Source organism: Manis javanica, chromosome 10 (genome assembly GCF_040802235.1).
Source record: "Manis javanica isolate MJ-LG chromosome 10, MJ_LKY, whole genome shotgun sequence".
Taxonomy (NCBI): domain Eukaryota; kingdom Metazoa; phylum Chordata; class Mammalia; order Pholidota; family Manidae; genus Manis; species Manis javanica.
This window is the reverse complement of record NC_133165.1, coordinates 96,656,926-96,675,352: the sequence shown is the minus strand read 5'-3', so window position 1 is coordinate 96,675,352 and position 18,427 is coordinate 96,656,926. Positions and strand designations below refer to the sequence as shown.

Below are 18,427 nucleotides of genomic sequence, written 5' to 3'. Positions count from 1 at the left end.
ATAATCAGATAGTAGGCAAATGCAAACAAAAAGCGAGAGTGGTTCTATTAATATGTATTGCTATTAAGAGCAAAATCACTGAACAAGAGAACAAGGATATTATATAATGAATGGTAGTATGAAGGTAAGATATATAAAGAATGTATAAGAATTGAAAATGCATAGTCATAAAATAGAAGCTAAAATTTTTGCCATGATAGGTTTTATGGTTTAAGTTCTATGAACAAGAACATTAGGTCCTATAAGCAAACATAATTTACCAGTTGGTCTCCTGACCATCCTATCTGAACTAATGCTGCCAACACCTCCACCCCAGGCCAATTACTCTGTAGCATATTATTCTGCTCATTAATTTCATAAATTTATCAAAATTGTACATCCTCTTAGTACCAAATGATTCCCCTCACTTGTGGGGTACAACAAAGAAGCAAGACTGAAGGAACAAAACAGCAGCAGACTCACAGACTCCAAGTAGGGACTAGTGGTTACCAAAGGGGAGAGGTGGGGGAGGGTGGGGAGGGAGGGAGGGAGAAGGGGACTGAGGGGTATTATGATTGGCACGCATGGTGTTGGGAGGGTCACAGGAAAGACAGGGTAGTACAGAGAAGACAAGTAGTGACTCTGTGGCATCTTACTATGCTGATGGACAGCGACTGCAATGGGGCATGGGGGAGACTTGATAATATGGGTGAATGTAGTAACCATGGTGTTTCTCATGTGAAACCTTCATAAGAGTGTGTATCAATGACACCTTAATTAAAATAAAATAAAATAAAATAAAAAATTGTGCAGTGTCTTGTTTGTTTGTTTACTTGTTTACTGTGTTCCTTCCGTTAGTATGTAAGCTCCCTGATGGCAGTGATCTTAGCTGTCTAGACACCAGTGTATCTCTAGTGCCCAAAATAATGCCCAACACTTAGTAACCTACAAGGAAACACTTACTGAGATTAATTAATTAATCAATTAATACCTTTCATGTTGTGTCATTTCAGAAATAAGTGGATTTCTGGAAAGAAATTCTCTTAGAGTTTCCTTTCTTTTGTTTCTTTTTATTTCTGTTTCTGCAGTCTTAGTATGGGAGATAACAAAAGATAATATGTTACAAATTAAAATTTAAACTCTGAACTAATACTGTAATTTACTCACACTCTAATATTTATCTCTAGATATTGAAATCCAGTGGTTTCTTTATACCCCTCAACTAAAATTACTACCAATCCCTGTAGGCAAAAATTATTTTTATAAAAATATCCAGATGATAACTTAGGAATTAGAATGTATTATATAATTATAAAATTATGTTTGTTGTTATTCCTTTCTGTTTCATTTATAATAAATTATAGCATAGCCCATTATCCCTAGATACAAGAATCTCTTAATTTCATTAACTTAAAATTCAAAGCTCATATAAACTTACTCTTCCAGTCTCCATTAGTGCAGCTTTGAACTTCACAGCTTTGGTCTCTTTTTTACATAAATCGTTTTCCTTATATTTAATTTTTCTTATTCCAAGTAGGGATTCATTTCTCCTAATACAAAGAGGTAGTTAAAAGGATCTGCAAGAACTTATAAAACTAACCCAGAGTACTCCCAAACACTGAGAAGTGACTGGTGGTTACCATGGGGGAGGGGTTTTGGTAGGGGGGGTGAAATAGATGAAGGGGATAAGGAGGCACAAAATCGCAATCATAATATAAATTAGCCAAGGGAATGCAAGTACAGCACAGAGAATACAGTCAGTAGTTTTGTACTATCTTTCTGTGTTGACAGGTAGTAACTACCCTGGTTGGGGTGAGGATTTAATAATGTATATAACTGTTGAATCACTACATTGTATACTCAAAGCCAATATAATATTGTATATCAACTATACTTCAATAAAAAGTATACCACCAACAACAAAAAAGAATGAAATCTTGCAATTTGCAACAATATGGATGGACCTACAGTGTATTATGCTCAGTGAAATAAATCACACAAAGACAAATGCACATCATTTCACCTATATGTGGAATCTAAAATATTTAAAAATAAAAACCAAATGAACAATACCAAAATAAACTAACCCAAAGTAGTAAGTCTTTAATAAATGTTGGCACTGAAATTATCCAAGAAGAATAGCCAAAAAACAGCTGTTTGTGTCCCTTACACAAATTAGACTGTGATATTCCTGGTTATGAAGGAATAGTTGGACTCTATTAAAAAGAATAAAATGTAAACCATACCATAAAATCAATGAGAGCTCACATATGATGTAGGAGGAACAGAACTGGACTGAAAATAAAACAACATGTACATGTCCCTTTAACTGAGAGGTGACCACATAAGTAACCTGAACGAGCTACCTTGCTTCTGACAGATTTCAGTCTCTTCGGGTCCATCATGTGCAAGCTCACAGTCAATATCACCTTCCGGATACCGACAGCAGCTAAGCATTTTAGATGACTATTAAACTTTCTCCCTTCCCCCCAGTTGCCTCCAAGAGTTGTTAGCCTTAGTTTTTTAATCTGCCATGGACCCCAGTGGTAATACTGTAAATTCTCTCATTATCCTCCCTCAATTGATATATATCACCCATTTTCCCCCAAATTTATATGTTTCCTAAAATTTATATTTTCTTTTGGTTAGTTAGTACCTGCTGGGGGTAGCAAAACTGTGCTATCACATGATAAACAAGAACCAAAAAAATTGAATACAATGTAGGGCCCCATCAATGCAAAACTAATGAAATGACTGGGTGAGTCTGGATAGCTAGTTCTCGGGATTGGGGTTCTGAATTCACCTCAGTGGCGGTTAGCCTCTCACTTTAATTTTGATGAAGATGGTCCTGGGTTCTGAGATTGGCTGGGACTCCAGCCCAGCCTCAGCAACTCTAAGAATCCCTCAGTTCCTTGGCATTCATTTTGGCAAATTGTTTGTCTACATGAACTTGGAAGCAGGACCAGTAACCACTGGGGACTTGGAGATCCATCCCCTGCAATCTGTACCCTGAGATTTGTTACCTGCTGTTTTCCAATCAGCTGGGACTTTTCTCTTCCTCCTCCACCCCACACCACTAGAATCCTTGGCCTGGTTGTTATTATTCCAGAAAGAGATAGGAAGGGGAAGTGGTCATGCATGAGCATGGGCTATCTTCCCAGTATCAGCATCTCCTCTACACTCTGCAGAACTCTCACCCTCTCAATGAATTACATTCCTCCACTTCCTGACTTCAATGCTTCCTCCTAGCTCTGACTCCTCTTTATTTTGTTTCTGATATGTTATGAAAATTGTACTTTATAATTTTTATGTAATCAATGTTTTCTGATTTTTGGTTATTCATTGTTTTGGTTCCTTATATTAGTCCCTGGTTCTGAGTGGAAGCATTGAGTCCACACAGCTGTCAGTCCATTATTTCACAAACACTGTTATACTTTATCTGACAGTACGAATCTCTCCTTTTGCTCTTATTTATTTTTCAAATATTTTTCATTATTTTAAGCCCATTCTATGTAAACTAATCTGATTAGAATTGCATTAAACCAACAAATTAACTTGAAGATAATAGAAATCTTCATAATACTCCATCTGCCCATTGAGTAATGTACTCTATCAAGCCTTCTTTTTTTTTTCATCTCTTAGTAAAGATTTCTGGTCTTCTTTATATTAACCTAAATCCTCTCCCAATTCCTGATAAATTTTAATCCTAATCCATAAAAATGGGATCATTTTTTCTTTATACTTTCTAGTTGATATAAGAAAGCTATTGATTTTATATCAAGCCATCCTATGGAATTCTATTATTGGTTCTGACAGTTTTCAGGTAACTAGCTTGTTAAGTTAAAAAAAGTAATTATTTGAAAGTACCTAAATAATTTTATCTCTACTTCAGAGTGCTTCACTGTGGCATTCATTTGACAAACATTCTTGAGACCCTATTATGTAATGATCACATAAAATCTAATCCGAATTTCTATTTCCTATTTTAATGCACTGGCAAGAACTTTCAAAACAATGTTAAATAGAATGAATAATGAATTTCCTTGCTTTAGAGTTTATTTTAACAGAAATATTCATCTAATCCTAATTTGCCAAGAATGGTTGTTGAATTTCATTAAATTATTTTTTAGCATCTACTCATGGCTCTTTGATTACCAGTGATAGTTATATTTGGAGACTTCCTTCTATTTTATATTGAGAATAAAATATACATTTTTCACTGTTGAACTTATTTTATTTTGGATTTTTGTTTCTATTACTACTAAGATTGATCCATAATCTTCATTTTTTTATTTGCTTTTTATAAAGATGTATCAGAGCTTGCTGTGATGAATTTACTAGGAAACTTTATACCCATGTTCTGAGGTAGCTTTATGTAAAACAGAAATTATTTTTTCCTTTAAAATATGAAAGAACTAGCTTAAAAAATCTGAACTATCCAAATATTTTTACTGCTTCAATCAATTCTTACAATTTCAATTTTACTAGATAATCATTATTTTCAATTAGATTTTCAAATTTGTTCATATTAAATTGTATATACTGTTCTCTAATTTGTTTAACTACTTCCAAATTTATGATTATTTTCTCTTTGGATTACTTGTATTTCATTTTTTCTTATTATGCTGGCCAGAGATTTACCTCATTTTACTTACATCTTCAAAGAACTAGCTCTAGCAGTTATCAGTTGGACTATTTTAAAACCAACTTATTAATTTCAACTTTCATTTTCTTCTTTCTACTTCTTAGATTTATTTTGTTATTTTTCTAATTTCTTGAATTCAGTAAAAATTCATTTAATTTTTTGTTTAGAACATTCTAAAACTAAAAATTTGTCTCTCCCTACTGTTTTCAGTACTTTGACATTTGGTATTTCTACATTTGATAGTAGTGTTTCTCATTATGATTACCTTCAAAAGGCTCTATACTTTTAGTTACATTTCTTTTTTGATCCAACAATTATATATGCCAGTAATCAATTGTTATAAAATTTCAGTTTTATTATACTGTAAAAGAATATGGTCTTTACAAATTTTAATCTGAGTGACCTATTGATCTTTGTTTTGCGGGTTAAATTTCACTTTTTTCTTAACTTGATAAGTGCTTTAAATGGTGTTTGGTCTCAATTGGTTATATATACTAAATCAATTTTACTGCTTATATTATGTGTATTTTTATGTCCTTTTTATTTTTGCCTTTTAAGTAGCATGTTAAACTCTCTCAAGATTATGTTTCTGTCAAGTTGACCTTGTCTTCTCAGCAATTATTTCCATATACTTTAACTTTTTCTTATGCAGAACATGAAAGTTCATGAAATACCTGAATTGTAATTTATAAGCATTATTGGTATAATCACCTAATTTGAATGTGAAAAGGTGGCATTAAAAAGTAATGGACTTTCTGTGAAAGAGATGGGAGAATAGGAAGGCAAGGCAGATACCTCCTCTCACACATACACCAAGGAAGCAGATACAACAAATACAATTAACCCTGAAAATGACCAGAAGACTGCAGAACAGACCATCTCCACCTGGGGAAGAAAAGAAGACCACACAGAGAACGGTAAAGTGGCAAGGCCATGATCTATCAGGACCCAAACCCTTCCCCCATCTCAGCTCATAAACTGGAGGGAGAGGAACAGAGTGGAGAGGGGCTAAGCACTCAGGAACTCAGCACACATGGCCCTGTAGATCTGCTCTGGGAATACAAGTCCACATTGCATTTCTCTTTGGTGATTAACAGGGCTGAACAGCAGGGAGAGTTGGAGCACTCTGGGAGGCTGAGACTCCTGCTGCTTATGGATGACAGGCACACTTGGTTGATTCACTGAGTCCTAATACAGAGGCCGCAGGATGAAATATTTGCCAGCAAAGGGAGGGGTGCTGGAGAGGTGAGGGGTTGGATAGAGCTCTCTCCCCAGGAGAAAGGGCAGGTGGACAATGCTACACCAGCATGCCCTCAGCACAACTGGTCAGAAGCTCACAGGAGCCAGCCCCAAACACTCCACCCCCTTGGTGGGAGCTCAGCTCAAAGTGCTTCTCTATGTACTCACGCACCCACCTGCCAGGCCTGCTGAGCACAACAGTGATCAGACTTTGCTGCCTGGCAGGCAGAGGGAGGCTTTGCCAGCTTTCCCAGCCCTCCATCAGCCCAACTGGGAGACCCCTGCAGGAGCCAGATCTAAACATTCCTTCCTCCTTATTGGCTGCCCAGACCCACACCCAAGCTCCCCTGCAAAACTGCCCCACCCACTCCTTCAGCCCAGCAATTCTGCTATCACTGCAAGGGAGGCAGAGGGCAGCCCTGCCCTCAATGATCCCAGTAAGAGTGATGCTACACAGCTCACAAAGGGCCTGCTGAGGGAAGCTGCCAGCCACCATGGACTGAGACTAGCCAATGCTAGCAGATGGGTAGAGGGACAGCCCCACCCACAAGGATCTCAGCAGAACCACCACTGCATGGCCCACAAAGGGCATCTGCTGACAGAGACCAACCACAGGTGTCACACAGGCAGAAAAGCAGCCCCACTCACAACCCACCAACAGCAACTGTGACTCCAACACAAAGGAGAAACAGGCACAGGTAAGTAAGGAGTCTTGAGTTTCTGGGCACCACAGGAAGCCTTCTTCATAAAGCTATTACTCTCTAGACCAAGAGGCATAACAGATCTATCTAACACAAAGGAAGAACAACAGAAACCCTGACAAAATGAGAAGGCAGAGGACTATCCTCCAAACAAAAGAACACAATAAGACACCAGAAAGAGGGCCCAATGGAATAGAGATCATCAAACTTCTTGATAAAGATTTCAAAGTAACAGTAATAAATATGCTCCCTGATCTGAGGAAAATTATTGATGATTTTAGGAAGGATTTCAACAGAGATAGATGATTGGAAAAATAGCCACTTAGAATTGAAATATACAGTAACTGAAATGAAAACTACAGTGGATGGAATGAATAATAGATTGCTGCCAATAAAGGAGACAATTGATGAGATGGAAATTAGGACAGGAATACAACAAAGCTGAGGAACAGAGAGAATAACAATCTCGAGAATCAAGAGGATGCTAAGAGATCTGTGTGACAAATTCAAAAACAACAATATTAACAAAATAGGGATACCAGAAGCAGAAGAGAAACAAAAGAGTAGTAAGTCTCTTTGAAGAAATGATTGAAAACTACCCCAATTGGGAGAAAGAAATAGATACCCACATCCTAGAAGCAGAGAGACCCCCTAATAAAAGGACCCCCAGGAAGACAACACCAAGACATAATTGAAATGACAAAGATGAAGGATAAGGAGAGGATATTGAAAGTAACCAGAGACAGAAAAAAATTATTTATAAAGGAAACTCCATCAGGCTATCAGCAAACTTCTCAGCAGAAACTTTACAGGCCAGAAAGGAGTGGAATGATATATTTAATTTTTTGAAATAAAAAAAGATCTTCGATGAAGAATCCTCTACCCAGAAATATTATCATTCAAATTTGAAGGAGAGATTAAACATTTCCCAGATGAATGAAGGCTGAAGGAATTTACAACCACTAAACTAGCAGTACAGGTTATGTTACAGCGATTGATGTAGATGGAAATGTTTCTAAGGCTAAATAATTTTCACCAGTGAATATAAAACCACAATAAATGTAACAGACCAATTACTTATCAAGAAAGTATGAAATTAAAACAAAACCAACTATACACAAACCAGTCAAGGGATACACAAAAAAAAATGCAGATTATGACATCTAATACATAAAAGGTGGAAGAGGAAGAATAACAAAGAAGCACTTTTAGATTGTGTTTGAAATATAGACTGTTATATAATTAGGAAGCTATCCATGAACCTTATGGTAACCACAAATCTAAAGCCTATAATAGATATACAAAATACTTAAAGAGAGAAATCCAATCATAACACTGAAGAAAACCATCAAATAAGAAAAGAGCACAAGAAAGGAAGAAAGATGAGAGAAGAACTACTAAAACAACAAGAAAACAATTACTAAAATGGAAAAAGTACATACCTATCAATAACTTAAATGTAAATGGACTGAATGCACCAATCAGAACACAGGGTGGCAGAGTGGATAAATAAACAAGATCCATATATATGCGTACTAGAAAAGATTCATTTCAGATCTAAAGACATACATAGACTGAAAGTGAAAGTATGGAAAAAGATATTTCATGCAAATAATAGGAAGAAAAAGGAGGAATAGCACTACTTACATCAGACAAAATAGATTTCAAAACAGAGAGTAATAAGAAACAAAGGACATTATATAATGATAAAGGGATCAATCCAACAAGAGGATATAACAATTATAAATACCTATGCACCCAACATAGGAACACCTAAATATGTAAAACAAATATTAACAAAACTAAAGGAAGAAACAGACTGAAACTCAATCACATAAGAGGAGTTTAACACACCACTTACATCAATGGACAGATCAACTAGACAGAAAATAAATAAGGAAACATAATAAGTGAACAACACACTAGATCAGGTGCACTTAAAAATATATATACAGAACAATTCCACCCAAAAGAATACAAATTTTTCTCAAGGAATGCATATGGAATGTTCTCCAGAATACATTATGTATTAGGCTGAAAAAAGGGACTCAATAAAGTCAAAAAGGTTGAAATTATATCAAGCGTCTTTTCAGATAACAATGGTATGAAACTAGAAATAAAATTACATGGCCAAAACAAAAAACACCATAAACACATGGAGGTTAAACAACATGCTTCTAAATAATCAATGGATCAATGAGCAATTCAAAGAAGTGATCAAGCAATACATAGAAACTAATGAAAACAAAAATGCAACAGTTCAAAATATGTGGGATGGGGCAAAAGTGGTTCTAAGAGGGAAGGAAGTACATAGCAATACAGGTCTACCTCAAGAAACAAGAACAAACCCTAATAAACAGTATAAACACACCACTGAAGAAACTAGAAAAAGAAGATCAAATGAAGCCCAAAGTTAATAGAAGGAGGGACATAATAAACATCAGGCTAAATAAATAAAATAGAGAAAAATAAAACAATAGGAAAAAAATCAATAAAACCAAGAGTGGTTCTTTGAGAAGATAAAAAAATAGACAAACCCCTGGCCAGACTTACCAAGAAAAAAAGAGAAAGGGCACAAATAAAATCAGGAATAGTTACAGGAATAGTTAAGGATAGAATAGAAAAGGAATAATTACACCTGGCATCACAGAAATGCAAATAATTATTACAGAATTATATGAAAAATTATATGCCAATAAATTGGACAACCTAGAAGAAATACACAAAGTCCTATAAAAGTACAACTTTCCAAGACTGACCCAGGAAGAAACAGAAAATCTGAAAAGACCAATTACCAGTAACAATATTGAATTAGTAATCAAAAATTTTCCAAAATACTAAATTCCAGAACCAGATAGCATCATAGCTGAATTCTACCAGACATTTAAAGAAGAGATAATACCCATCCTCCTTAAAATTTTTCAAAAATAGAAGAAGAGGAAATACTTCCAAACTCATTCTATGAGGCCAGCATCACTCTAATGCCCAAACTGGGAAAAGACACTACAAAAAAAGAAAATTATAGACCAATATCCCAATGAACATAGATGCAAAAATACTCAATAAAATATTAGCAAACAAAATTCAAAAATATATTAAAAGGATCATTAATCATGGTAAAGTAGGATTTATTCCAGGGATACAGGATGATACAATATTTGTAAATCAATCAATATGATACGCCACATTAACAAAAAGAAGCGTAAAAACCACATGATCATCTAAATGATGCTGAAAAAGCATTTGACAAAATTGAATACACATTCATGATAAAAACTCTCAACAAAAAGGTTATAGAGGGAATGTACCTCAACATAATAAAGGCCATATATGATAAACCCACAACTAACATCATATTCAATGGCAAAAAGTTGAAAACTTTTCCTTTCAAATAAGACATAAGACAAGGATGTCCACTCTCACCACTTTTATTCAACATAGTACTGGAGGTCCTAGCCATGGCAATCAGACAAGACAAAGATAAAAAGGCATCCAAATTTGGTAAGGAAAAAAAAACTGTCACTATTTGCAGATGACATGATACTATACATAGAAAATCCTAAAGACTCCACAGAAAAAAAAGAGAATAACTGGATTCAGCAAAGTTGCAGAATTCAAAATTAACACATAAAAATCTGTTGCATTCCTATATACTAACAATGAACTAGCAGAAAGAGAAATCAGGAAAACAATTCCATTTAAAATTGCATCGAAAAGAATAAAATACCTAGGAATAACTCTAACCAAGGAAGTAAAAGACCTGCACTCTGAAAAACAGAAAATACTCATAAGAGAAATAAAAGAAGACATCAATAAATGGAAATCTATCCCATGCTTATGGATAAGAAGAATTAATATTGTCAAAATGGCCATCTGGCCCAAAACAATTTACAATTTCAATGCAATTTTATCAACATACCAACAATATTTTTCAATGAACAAGAGCAAATAATCCTAAACTCATATGGAATTACAAAAGACCCTGAATAGCCAAAGCCATCCTGAGAAAGAATAACAAAGATGGGAGGATTATGCTTCCTGACTTCAAGCTATACTACAAAGCTACAGTAATCAAAACAGTATGATACTGGCACAAGAACAGATCCATAGAACAATGGAACAGAATAGAGAGCCCAGATATAAACCCACATATAAATGATCAATTAATATACAATAAAGAGCCATGAATATACAATGGGGAAAAGACAGTCTCTTTAATAACTGGTGCTGGGCAAACTGGACAGCTACATTCAAGAGAATGAAGCTGGATTACTGTCTAACAACATATACAAAAGTAAACTAAATGAACCAAAGAATGAAATGTAAGACAGGAAACCATAAAATTCTTTGAAGAAAACACAGGCAAAAATCTCTTGAACATAAGCATAAGCAATTATTTCCTGGACACATCACCTCAGGCAAGAGAAACAAAAGCAAAAATGAAAAAGTGGGACTACATTAAATTAAATATCTTCTGTACAGCAAAGGAAATTATCAACAAAACTAAAAGGCAACCTATGGTATGGGAGAATACATTCACCAATGATATATGCAATAAGGGGCTAACATCCAAAATACATAAAGAACTCTTTTAAGTCAATACCAAAATAACACAACTGAATTAAAAAATGGACAAAGAGCCTGATTAGACATTTTTCCAAAGAAGACATACAAATGACCAAAGGCACATGAGAAGATGTTCCATATTACTAATCATCAGGCAATGCAAATCAAAACCACAGAAAGATACCACCTTACACCAGTCAGAATGGTCACTGTCCAAAATACAAAATACAATAAGTGTTGGTGAGGATATGGAGAAAATCCTCCTACACAGTGGGCGGAAATGTCAATTGGTACAGCCACTGTGGAATGCAGTATGGATTGCCTCAAAAACTAAAAATAGAAACACCATACAACCCAGTAATTGCACTTCTAGGAATTTACCCAGAGCAAGCAGAATCCCTGATTCAAAAATATATATGCACCCCTATGTTTATCACTGCATTATTTACAATAGCCAAGATATGGAAACAACTAAGTGCCCATCAATAGATATGTAGATAGAGAGTATGTGGTACATATACACAATGGAATATTATTCAGCCATAAAAAAGCAAGAAATCCTGCCATTTGTGACAACATGAATGGATCTAGAGGGTATTAAGCTAAATGGAATAAGCAGGGCAGAGATAGACAAATACCATATAATTTTACTTACTTGTGGAATCTAAAAACAAAAATCAAAACAAAATAGCAGTAGACTCACAGACACTGAGAAGTGACCAGTTGTTACCATGGAGGAGGGGTTGGGGTGGGTTGGTAGGGAGGGTGAAGGAGATAAGGAGCACAAAATTCTCAATCATAATATGAGTTGGTCATGGGGATGTAGTACAGCATGGAGAATATAGCCAATGATTCTGTAAAATCCTCCTGTGTTGACAGATAGCAACTGCACTAGTGGGGGTGAGAATTTAATAATATGGGTAACTGTTGAACCAATGCTGTATACTTGAAACCAGTATAAGACTATGTATCAACAGTACTTCAGTAAAGGCAAAATAAACAAGGAAAAGCTTATTCTTTAAATTTTATTGAGAAAATTGATAAACTAGGGGACAGTGGGTAGGCCAGGCAGAGGCAATCTAAAATTTAATCTAAATCCCATACCAAAATTAATTCCATATGGATTAAATAAATGTAAATCATTAAGCCATCAAATTGGAAAAAAAAATACAGCTGCATATCTGTCTGTTGCAGTCTGGGAAAAATTTCTGTGTGTAAAAATATGTTAAGCATGTGAACATAAAAAGAAAATAGATATTACTATCATAGTAGAAATCAACATATTGCATCTGCCCATCCTCCAAAGTCTCTGGTGCAGAGAAGAGCATCTTAAAACATCTGCTCAGCCTTGCAAATTGAAATTATTTACTTTTGTTTTAAATTTAGTTATATTGCTCTATCCCCAACCTTAGCTCTTTTGTTATCACTGGTCAATGCTTATGAGCCACTTACTATGTTTTCTTCTCTCAGAATACCTATTATTCTTATGTTGGACCTTCAAGTGAGCCCTCTGAATTTCACTACACATTGAAAGGGTCTTCTGATTTCAGTTCGGTTGTATAAATGTTTTGATGTTTATTTATTTATTTATTTACACATGCAGACATAAATCCTCACTATTTCCCATATGGATGTTTCAAAGGTATATACCCAACCTTCTTTTTCATCCATCTTGCATGTTCTAAAGCAATGATATTACTCGTTTTTTAAAGCTGTCAGTACTAATAAAACAGATGTTACAAGTACCTTTTTAAGAAGTCATTGACAGGATGTGTTATCTCCACCATAAAATGAAATTTTTCATCATGTATACATTTTAGCAAAACTTGTGTAAAGAATTCCAGGAATCGAGTTCTATGCTTAAATTTCATAACTGTGAAAACAAGAAAGTTCACCTGTAGTTACCCATACACTTAGTTATTAGTCCTGAAAGGATACTATTGTTAATGGCCATTTTGTTCCAATGAAAGTTTATTAAACTGCTTTTTAATTTCTCTTTTAAAAATTAAATATGGTAGTATACATGGCAAGAATGTTTTTCTATGATCAAATAACCCTTTACATAATCTGTATTTCATTTATTTTCTAAATATATCGGTGATGAGAAAGAGTTCATAAAAATTGCCTCTAATATATAACTGTTGGGAGAAAAATTGCTCATAATTATCAGAATAACAAGTGATCATAGTTTTTGTTATATTTCACTCTGAGTCAAACAATAATGTTGCTCTTTCTTGATAGCCAATCTCAAGGATCACTAACATTTTCAATTCCTTAGTTTTTGTAAACCCGATAACATCATTTGCTATGAAAATAAGCCACCATCATATTCTGTCTTTTCAGATTTTAAATCAGGGAACTATTTCATTCTCTTTCATTACTTGACAATCTGCATCATTCTGAAAGGGCAAGAAACCAAAATCTTCTGCCTAGAAAGGTGAAATCTCTCAGTAGGCAGCAACGGAATACACAGAATAAATGATCTTCAGTAGTAAGTTGAGTCAACAGCATGTATACATTTAGCTCACCTACCTTCTTTCACAGCACCTTTGACTGACCAATTTAAAACTATAGGGTAAAGAAATATAGGGTCCTCTGTTCCTGAGAGTTCAGTTGTAACACCTATAAAAAAAGTAATTAAGTTGTAGGTTCTGTTTAACATGAATAACCAAAAATGAAAATTCTTTGGGGGGATGAAAAATAGGAAAATACTCAAGTATTCATTCTAAATTATGCTTTAAAATATCAATTATATCATATTTTGGAGATTAAAAATCCAATAATCTCAATGATTTTTTCATATTTTTCCCCCTCTAAAAGCCAAGAAGTCTACTACCAAATAGGTGAATAGTTTTCAAGGCCTAAGTCCCTCTTATTTAACAGCTATCACATATCGGTGAACCCCGACTCAGAAACATACCTGTTATACTCCATTTTTGTAAAATCATTTCTACAAGACAGTAGACAATAAGGAATAGCAGAGCAACAGGAGCAGGCTGCCTGGGTTCAAATCCTAATCTTAACACTTTTTAGTCACAAGAACGAACATACTGAAAAAGAGAGAGGACTCCAAGTCAGGGAATTCTGAAACCTCCCAGATAGAACTGCGGCACCCAGTAAGAAAGATGAGGTAGGGGCACAGAACTCTACAAAGACAGTCAGTTCCAAAAGACCAAGCGGCCAGAAGTGGAACCTTCTACTTAAGAGAAATTTAGGTACTGTCTCTTGTTCCTTTTAGAAGATTTAAAGTACCTCTTTTTCAAAAATGTGATAATTCTTATCATCACCAGAAACTAAATGAATTTCATAAGCAGATGTCACCACTGCAAACTCCAAAACTCCAATCATTATGTTAACATATTAGTCCATTATGAAATTATAGCACAATGACCCACAAGTAAACTCATCTTTCAGTTCAGCAGACCATCCTGATCCCTCACACATTAACACCCTTCATCCTATGCCCTTATTCCTCAGTTACATGTTTGCCTTTAGAGCAGTGATTCTCAGTTTTGTTCCCCTATCCCCAGTACGCACAGCAAAATTTGCCTCCCAGCTGATGGTCACAGACGGGAATGATGTACATGCATCTGTGGTTAGAGCCAGGGATGCGGCTCAACATCCTCAATACCTAGGACAGTCCCCACAACAAAGAAATGGCTGACCCAAATTGGCAACGGTGTTGAGGCTGAGAAACTCTGTTTTAGAATCAGGAGATTTAGGCTCATATCCAAGATAGCCATGTAATCCTAAATAAATCACTTAATCTTTATGAGCCACATCTGTAAAAAAGTGGTTAGCAATCCCTTACTAATAGAGTATTGTTAGGATTAATGATGTAATGTAGAAGCACTGAATAAACTTTAAACGGTTTACCAAATGCTAATCTCATCTTAATCCTTTTAATAAAGATTTTCTTATTATAAGAAAACATTATGCTAAACAGAAGTATAAAGAAAAAAATGACTACATTGCTTTGTCAGTCTGAGTAGGTGCGTCTCCAACAAGACCAGCTGTTCATTTATTTTTTCAGGTAATAATATCTGCTGTGGCTTCTTAGACTTGGAAGACTTCTTAGAAGAACCCTAGAAACATTGATTCAATGTCAGAATGTACTTCAACATGTTCCAGTGACTGTCATTTTCAAATAACATTCTGTAGATTATATTTTCATCCTTTCATACTTGATAGGCAAAACTTTGATCTACAAGGCTAAACAATATGAATTAATAATAATAACAGTCATTGCGTTCTAACTGTATGACATACACAGTACTCAGTATTGTATGGAGGTTAACCAAAATATTTCTTCTCTTACTTCTTCCTTCCTCCCAGTAAGTTCTATCTTCCTAAATAGCACCCCCCACCCCAATATACACACTTCTGAAAGCTGCTGAAGATAGGACTCTAAAAATCTTAGAAAGAAAATTCCCAGCCTGCCTTTAGAAATGTATCACTTCTTCCTTTTTTCTCTTTTTCCCAGAAGGAGCTCCTTTACATCTAAACTAACTGCCTTTGCTGCTTTACCTTTGTTGAAACACAACAGGATCAGTAATTAGTGGATTAAGAACTGGCATATCTGTGTTCAGCCTCCCCACTATGTTTTCAATGGTCTGAACCTGGTAACTGACACATTTTGAGTCTCCAGTTCTCAAAAAAAAAAAGCTCCCAATATTCTTTAGACTTAAAGGGACCTTGAGTGGCTATAATGATTTCTGACTCCTATAAATTAGGTATCAGCTTCTCAAGTCTCTACAGTCTTAGTCAGAAGGAAGTATCACAACCTTCTGCTGGATTAGAGGCTCCATGGAAACAGGCAATGGGGTCCTGTTCATAATGACGTGAAGGGACAGGTTCCCGAATCAAGGACTGAGTGACATAAAGGGGCTGTTGATGGACTCTGAGAATGCACACCTGGGATAAAAACTCTAAAATTGCTCCCAGCTTAATCAAAACTCTCTCTGGACAAAACAAACCCTCCATGCCCCCCAACAAAAAAGTATTATAGCTAAAAATAAAAAATCATCCAAAAAAACAGTGGTGATTTTGAAGCTGTTCGTGGCAAACAAATACTTACTTGGAAAGTCAACATAAAATAGAGAAACAGAGCCACCGCAACTGTCGCAGTCATAGGTAGGGGGGAGGCATAGTCCACCCACCCCGGTCACTGAGGGGGCTTCATGGAATTCTCAGTGCTCCTCAGAAGCCTGATACACTAAGCAGCATTTCAGAATTTGATATACAAAAACATTTAACCACACAGTTCAAGGAAAGGAAATAAAACAGGTTCTAGTAAGACTCATCCTTGGGAAGCAGATACTAAAAAGTAGTCTCAAACATTAGCAGACTCATAAAGAAGAGGATGTAGTTGTCACAACGAGTTTAAGAAATCCACTTTGAACAAAGTAAAAAGCTCTGACGTGTGTTTACTACAATCAGTGACCCACCCAGACTAATAAAATTTTCCATTTAGGAGAGACTTGACAGGGCTTCTAGTCTAATGTCCAACTGGGTGCAAGAAGCTCTCTCCTATTGCCTAACCAATGACCAGTACCGGTGATAGGGGACTATTCAATTTTCTAGGATTCCTTTTCATTTTCTTAATCACAATTAAGAGGAAAAAAGAACAAGAAGCTCTTTACTGTACATTACTTTTATGTATGTGACTAATTAAAACCTGATTTTCTAACATGTTTGCTAATACTGCATGACCCTTAAAAGATTCAATTAAATATATGTTTTAAAAGGAGAAACAACAATTACCTCCTCTTGCATTTCTTCTTGGTCACTATTACCAAATAGAGATTTGCATCCTGATGTGACATCCAACATCTTTTTTCCATAATTTATAATCATTACTGCCAAGTCATATTCCTTCCATGAACGCAGAATCTAATTTAAAATATCTATTAATTATCTCTGTTGGAAAAACTTGTCAATTTTCAAGTGTCATGCACCACCTTTCATGAATCCAAAAGTCCCATTAATGTTTTGGATCTAAGAACTCCAATGTTTTTGTTAAGGGAACTGGAAGTTTACCTCTAGATTATATTTCCCTAGAATTAAAACTGCATGATTCCACTACTTTAAATAAAGGACAAACAGGAATCTTATCAATAACAATTCCCCATATATAGCCATATATGTTTTGGTAGAGTAAGTCAACTATCAAGAAAATATTTCCCCTTAAAAGACCCATGTTAAAACAAAATCATTCTTAAAGGCCGCATCAATATCACCTCTTCTCTTGAGATGCTTTCTATGTGGAACAGCACAATTACTGACCTCATGAGATCTTGGTGGGTAGGGGGCACATTTATATCAGTAAATATTTACAGGACATTCTCATAGTGGACTAGACTAGAGATGACACGTTTTGGCATATTCTCCATGAGTCCTAGGGGGAGAAGACACTATAATCGTAAGGGGAGAGGCCCACTCTGCCACTCTCATCCATATTCCCTGCCACTACTTGTTACTCTAGCCTGGCCCTTACCTACCTCTCTAGTGTAATCTTCCACCACTCATCTCCTTGTACTTGAAGCTTACAAAAAACTGAGCCAAGTATAAATTCTGACCCCATGGTTTCAGGACTTCAAGCCTTCCTTCTACAGCTGAGATATTCCTCAGAACAGTCTTTTCACTTTACTTACACAGCTTTGCCTGGTCATTAAAACCTGGCCTCTAGCATCAACTCCAGGAAAGTTTCCCCGGCCAGCAAACTGATTTGCGTATACCTTGCTGTAATCAAGGGGCATATGAAAGGGACACATTCATTGTGAATCACGTAAGGCAATTCTCCAAGAGTGTAAATGAGTGTATGAATTTGTTATATGTAGATGTATTCTGTTAAGGTGAATAACTTCATTATTTAAGGCAAGTAACAACTCTTAGTTCCCATACATGCAAAGGATACATAAGGTGGCAGAAAAACACTGAGTAGCTGCTTAAACCTGGTAAGACCTAGTACAAAGAGCTAAGAACTGGACATATTTCTGTAGGACAAGGGCGATAGTGTTAAACTAATGCTGACTGGAACAGAATGTGGGAAGGAAAATGGTGACATAAATTGTGAAAACGAGTTAGGTCAAGCAGGGCTTTAGATGCCAGGCAAAACAAAATCGATATGACAAGGAGTGAGTTTTTATTAAAAAACAGAAATGAGCTAATGTTTACTCTTCACCCAGCTTTGCTTTCTGACATATTTAGGTACTGGGCTTGGAGAGAACTGTGTACTCTTTTCCCCTTGTTTTAATATGTCAGTAAAAATACTAAATGATAAAGAATTTTTCCAATT

The 18,427-nt window shown here is 35.5% G+C and overlaps 1 protein-coding gene across 1 annotated transcript in view; it reads right to left on the bottom strand.

Moving 5' to 3' along the window:
• CFAP54 (cilia and flagella associated protein 54) overlaps positions 1-18,427 on the bottom strand; it is a 302,501-nt gene that overhangs the window by 171,909 nt on the left and 112,165 nt on the right. Inside the window, exons 27-32 of the mRNA XM_037023126.2 lie at positions 16,894-17,022; positions 15,101-15,215; positions 13,663-13,752; positions 12,877-13,003; positions 1,418-1,529; positions 971-1,068 (exon numbers count right to left, since the gene is read on the bottom strand). Of these exons, the coding sequence (XP_036879021.2) occupies positions 971-1,068; positions 1,418-1,529; positions 12,877-13,003; positions 13,663-13,752; positions 15,101-15,215; positions 16,894-17,022 (671 nt within the window). The remainder of the gene's footprint in view (positions 1-970; positions 1,069-1,417; positions 1,530-12,876; positions 13,004-13,662; positions 13,753-15,100; positions 15,216-16,893; positions 17,023-18,427) is intronic.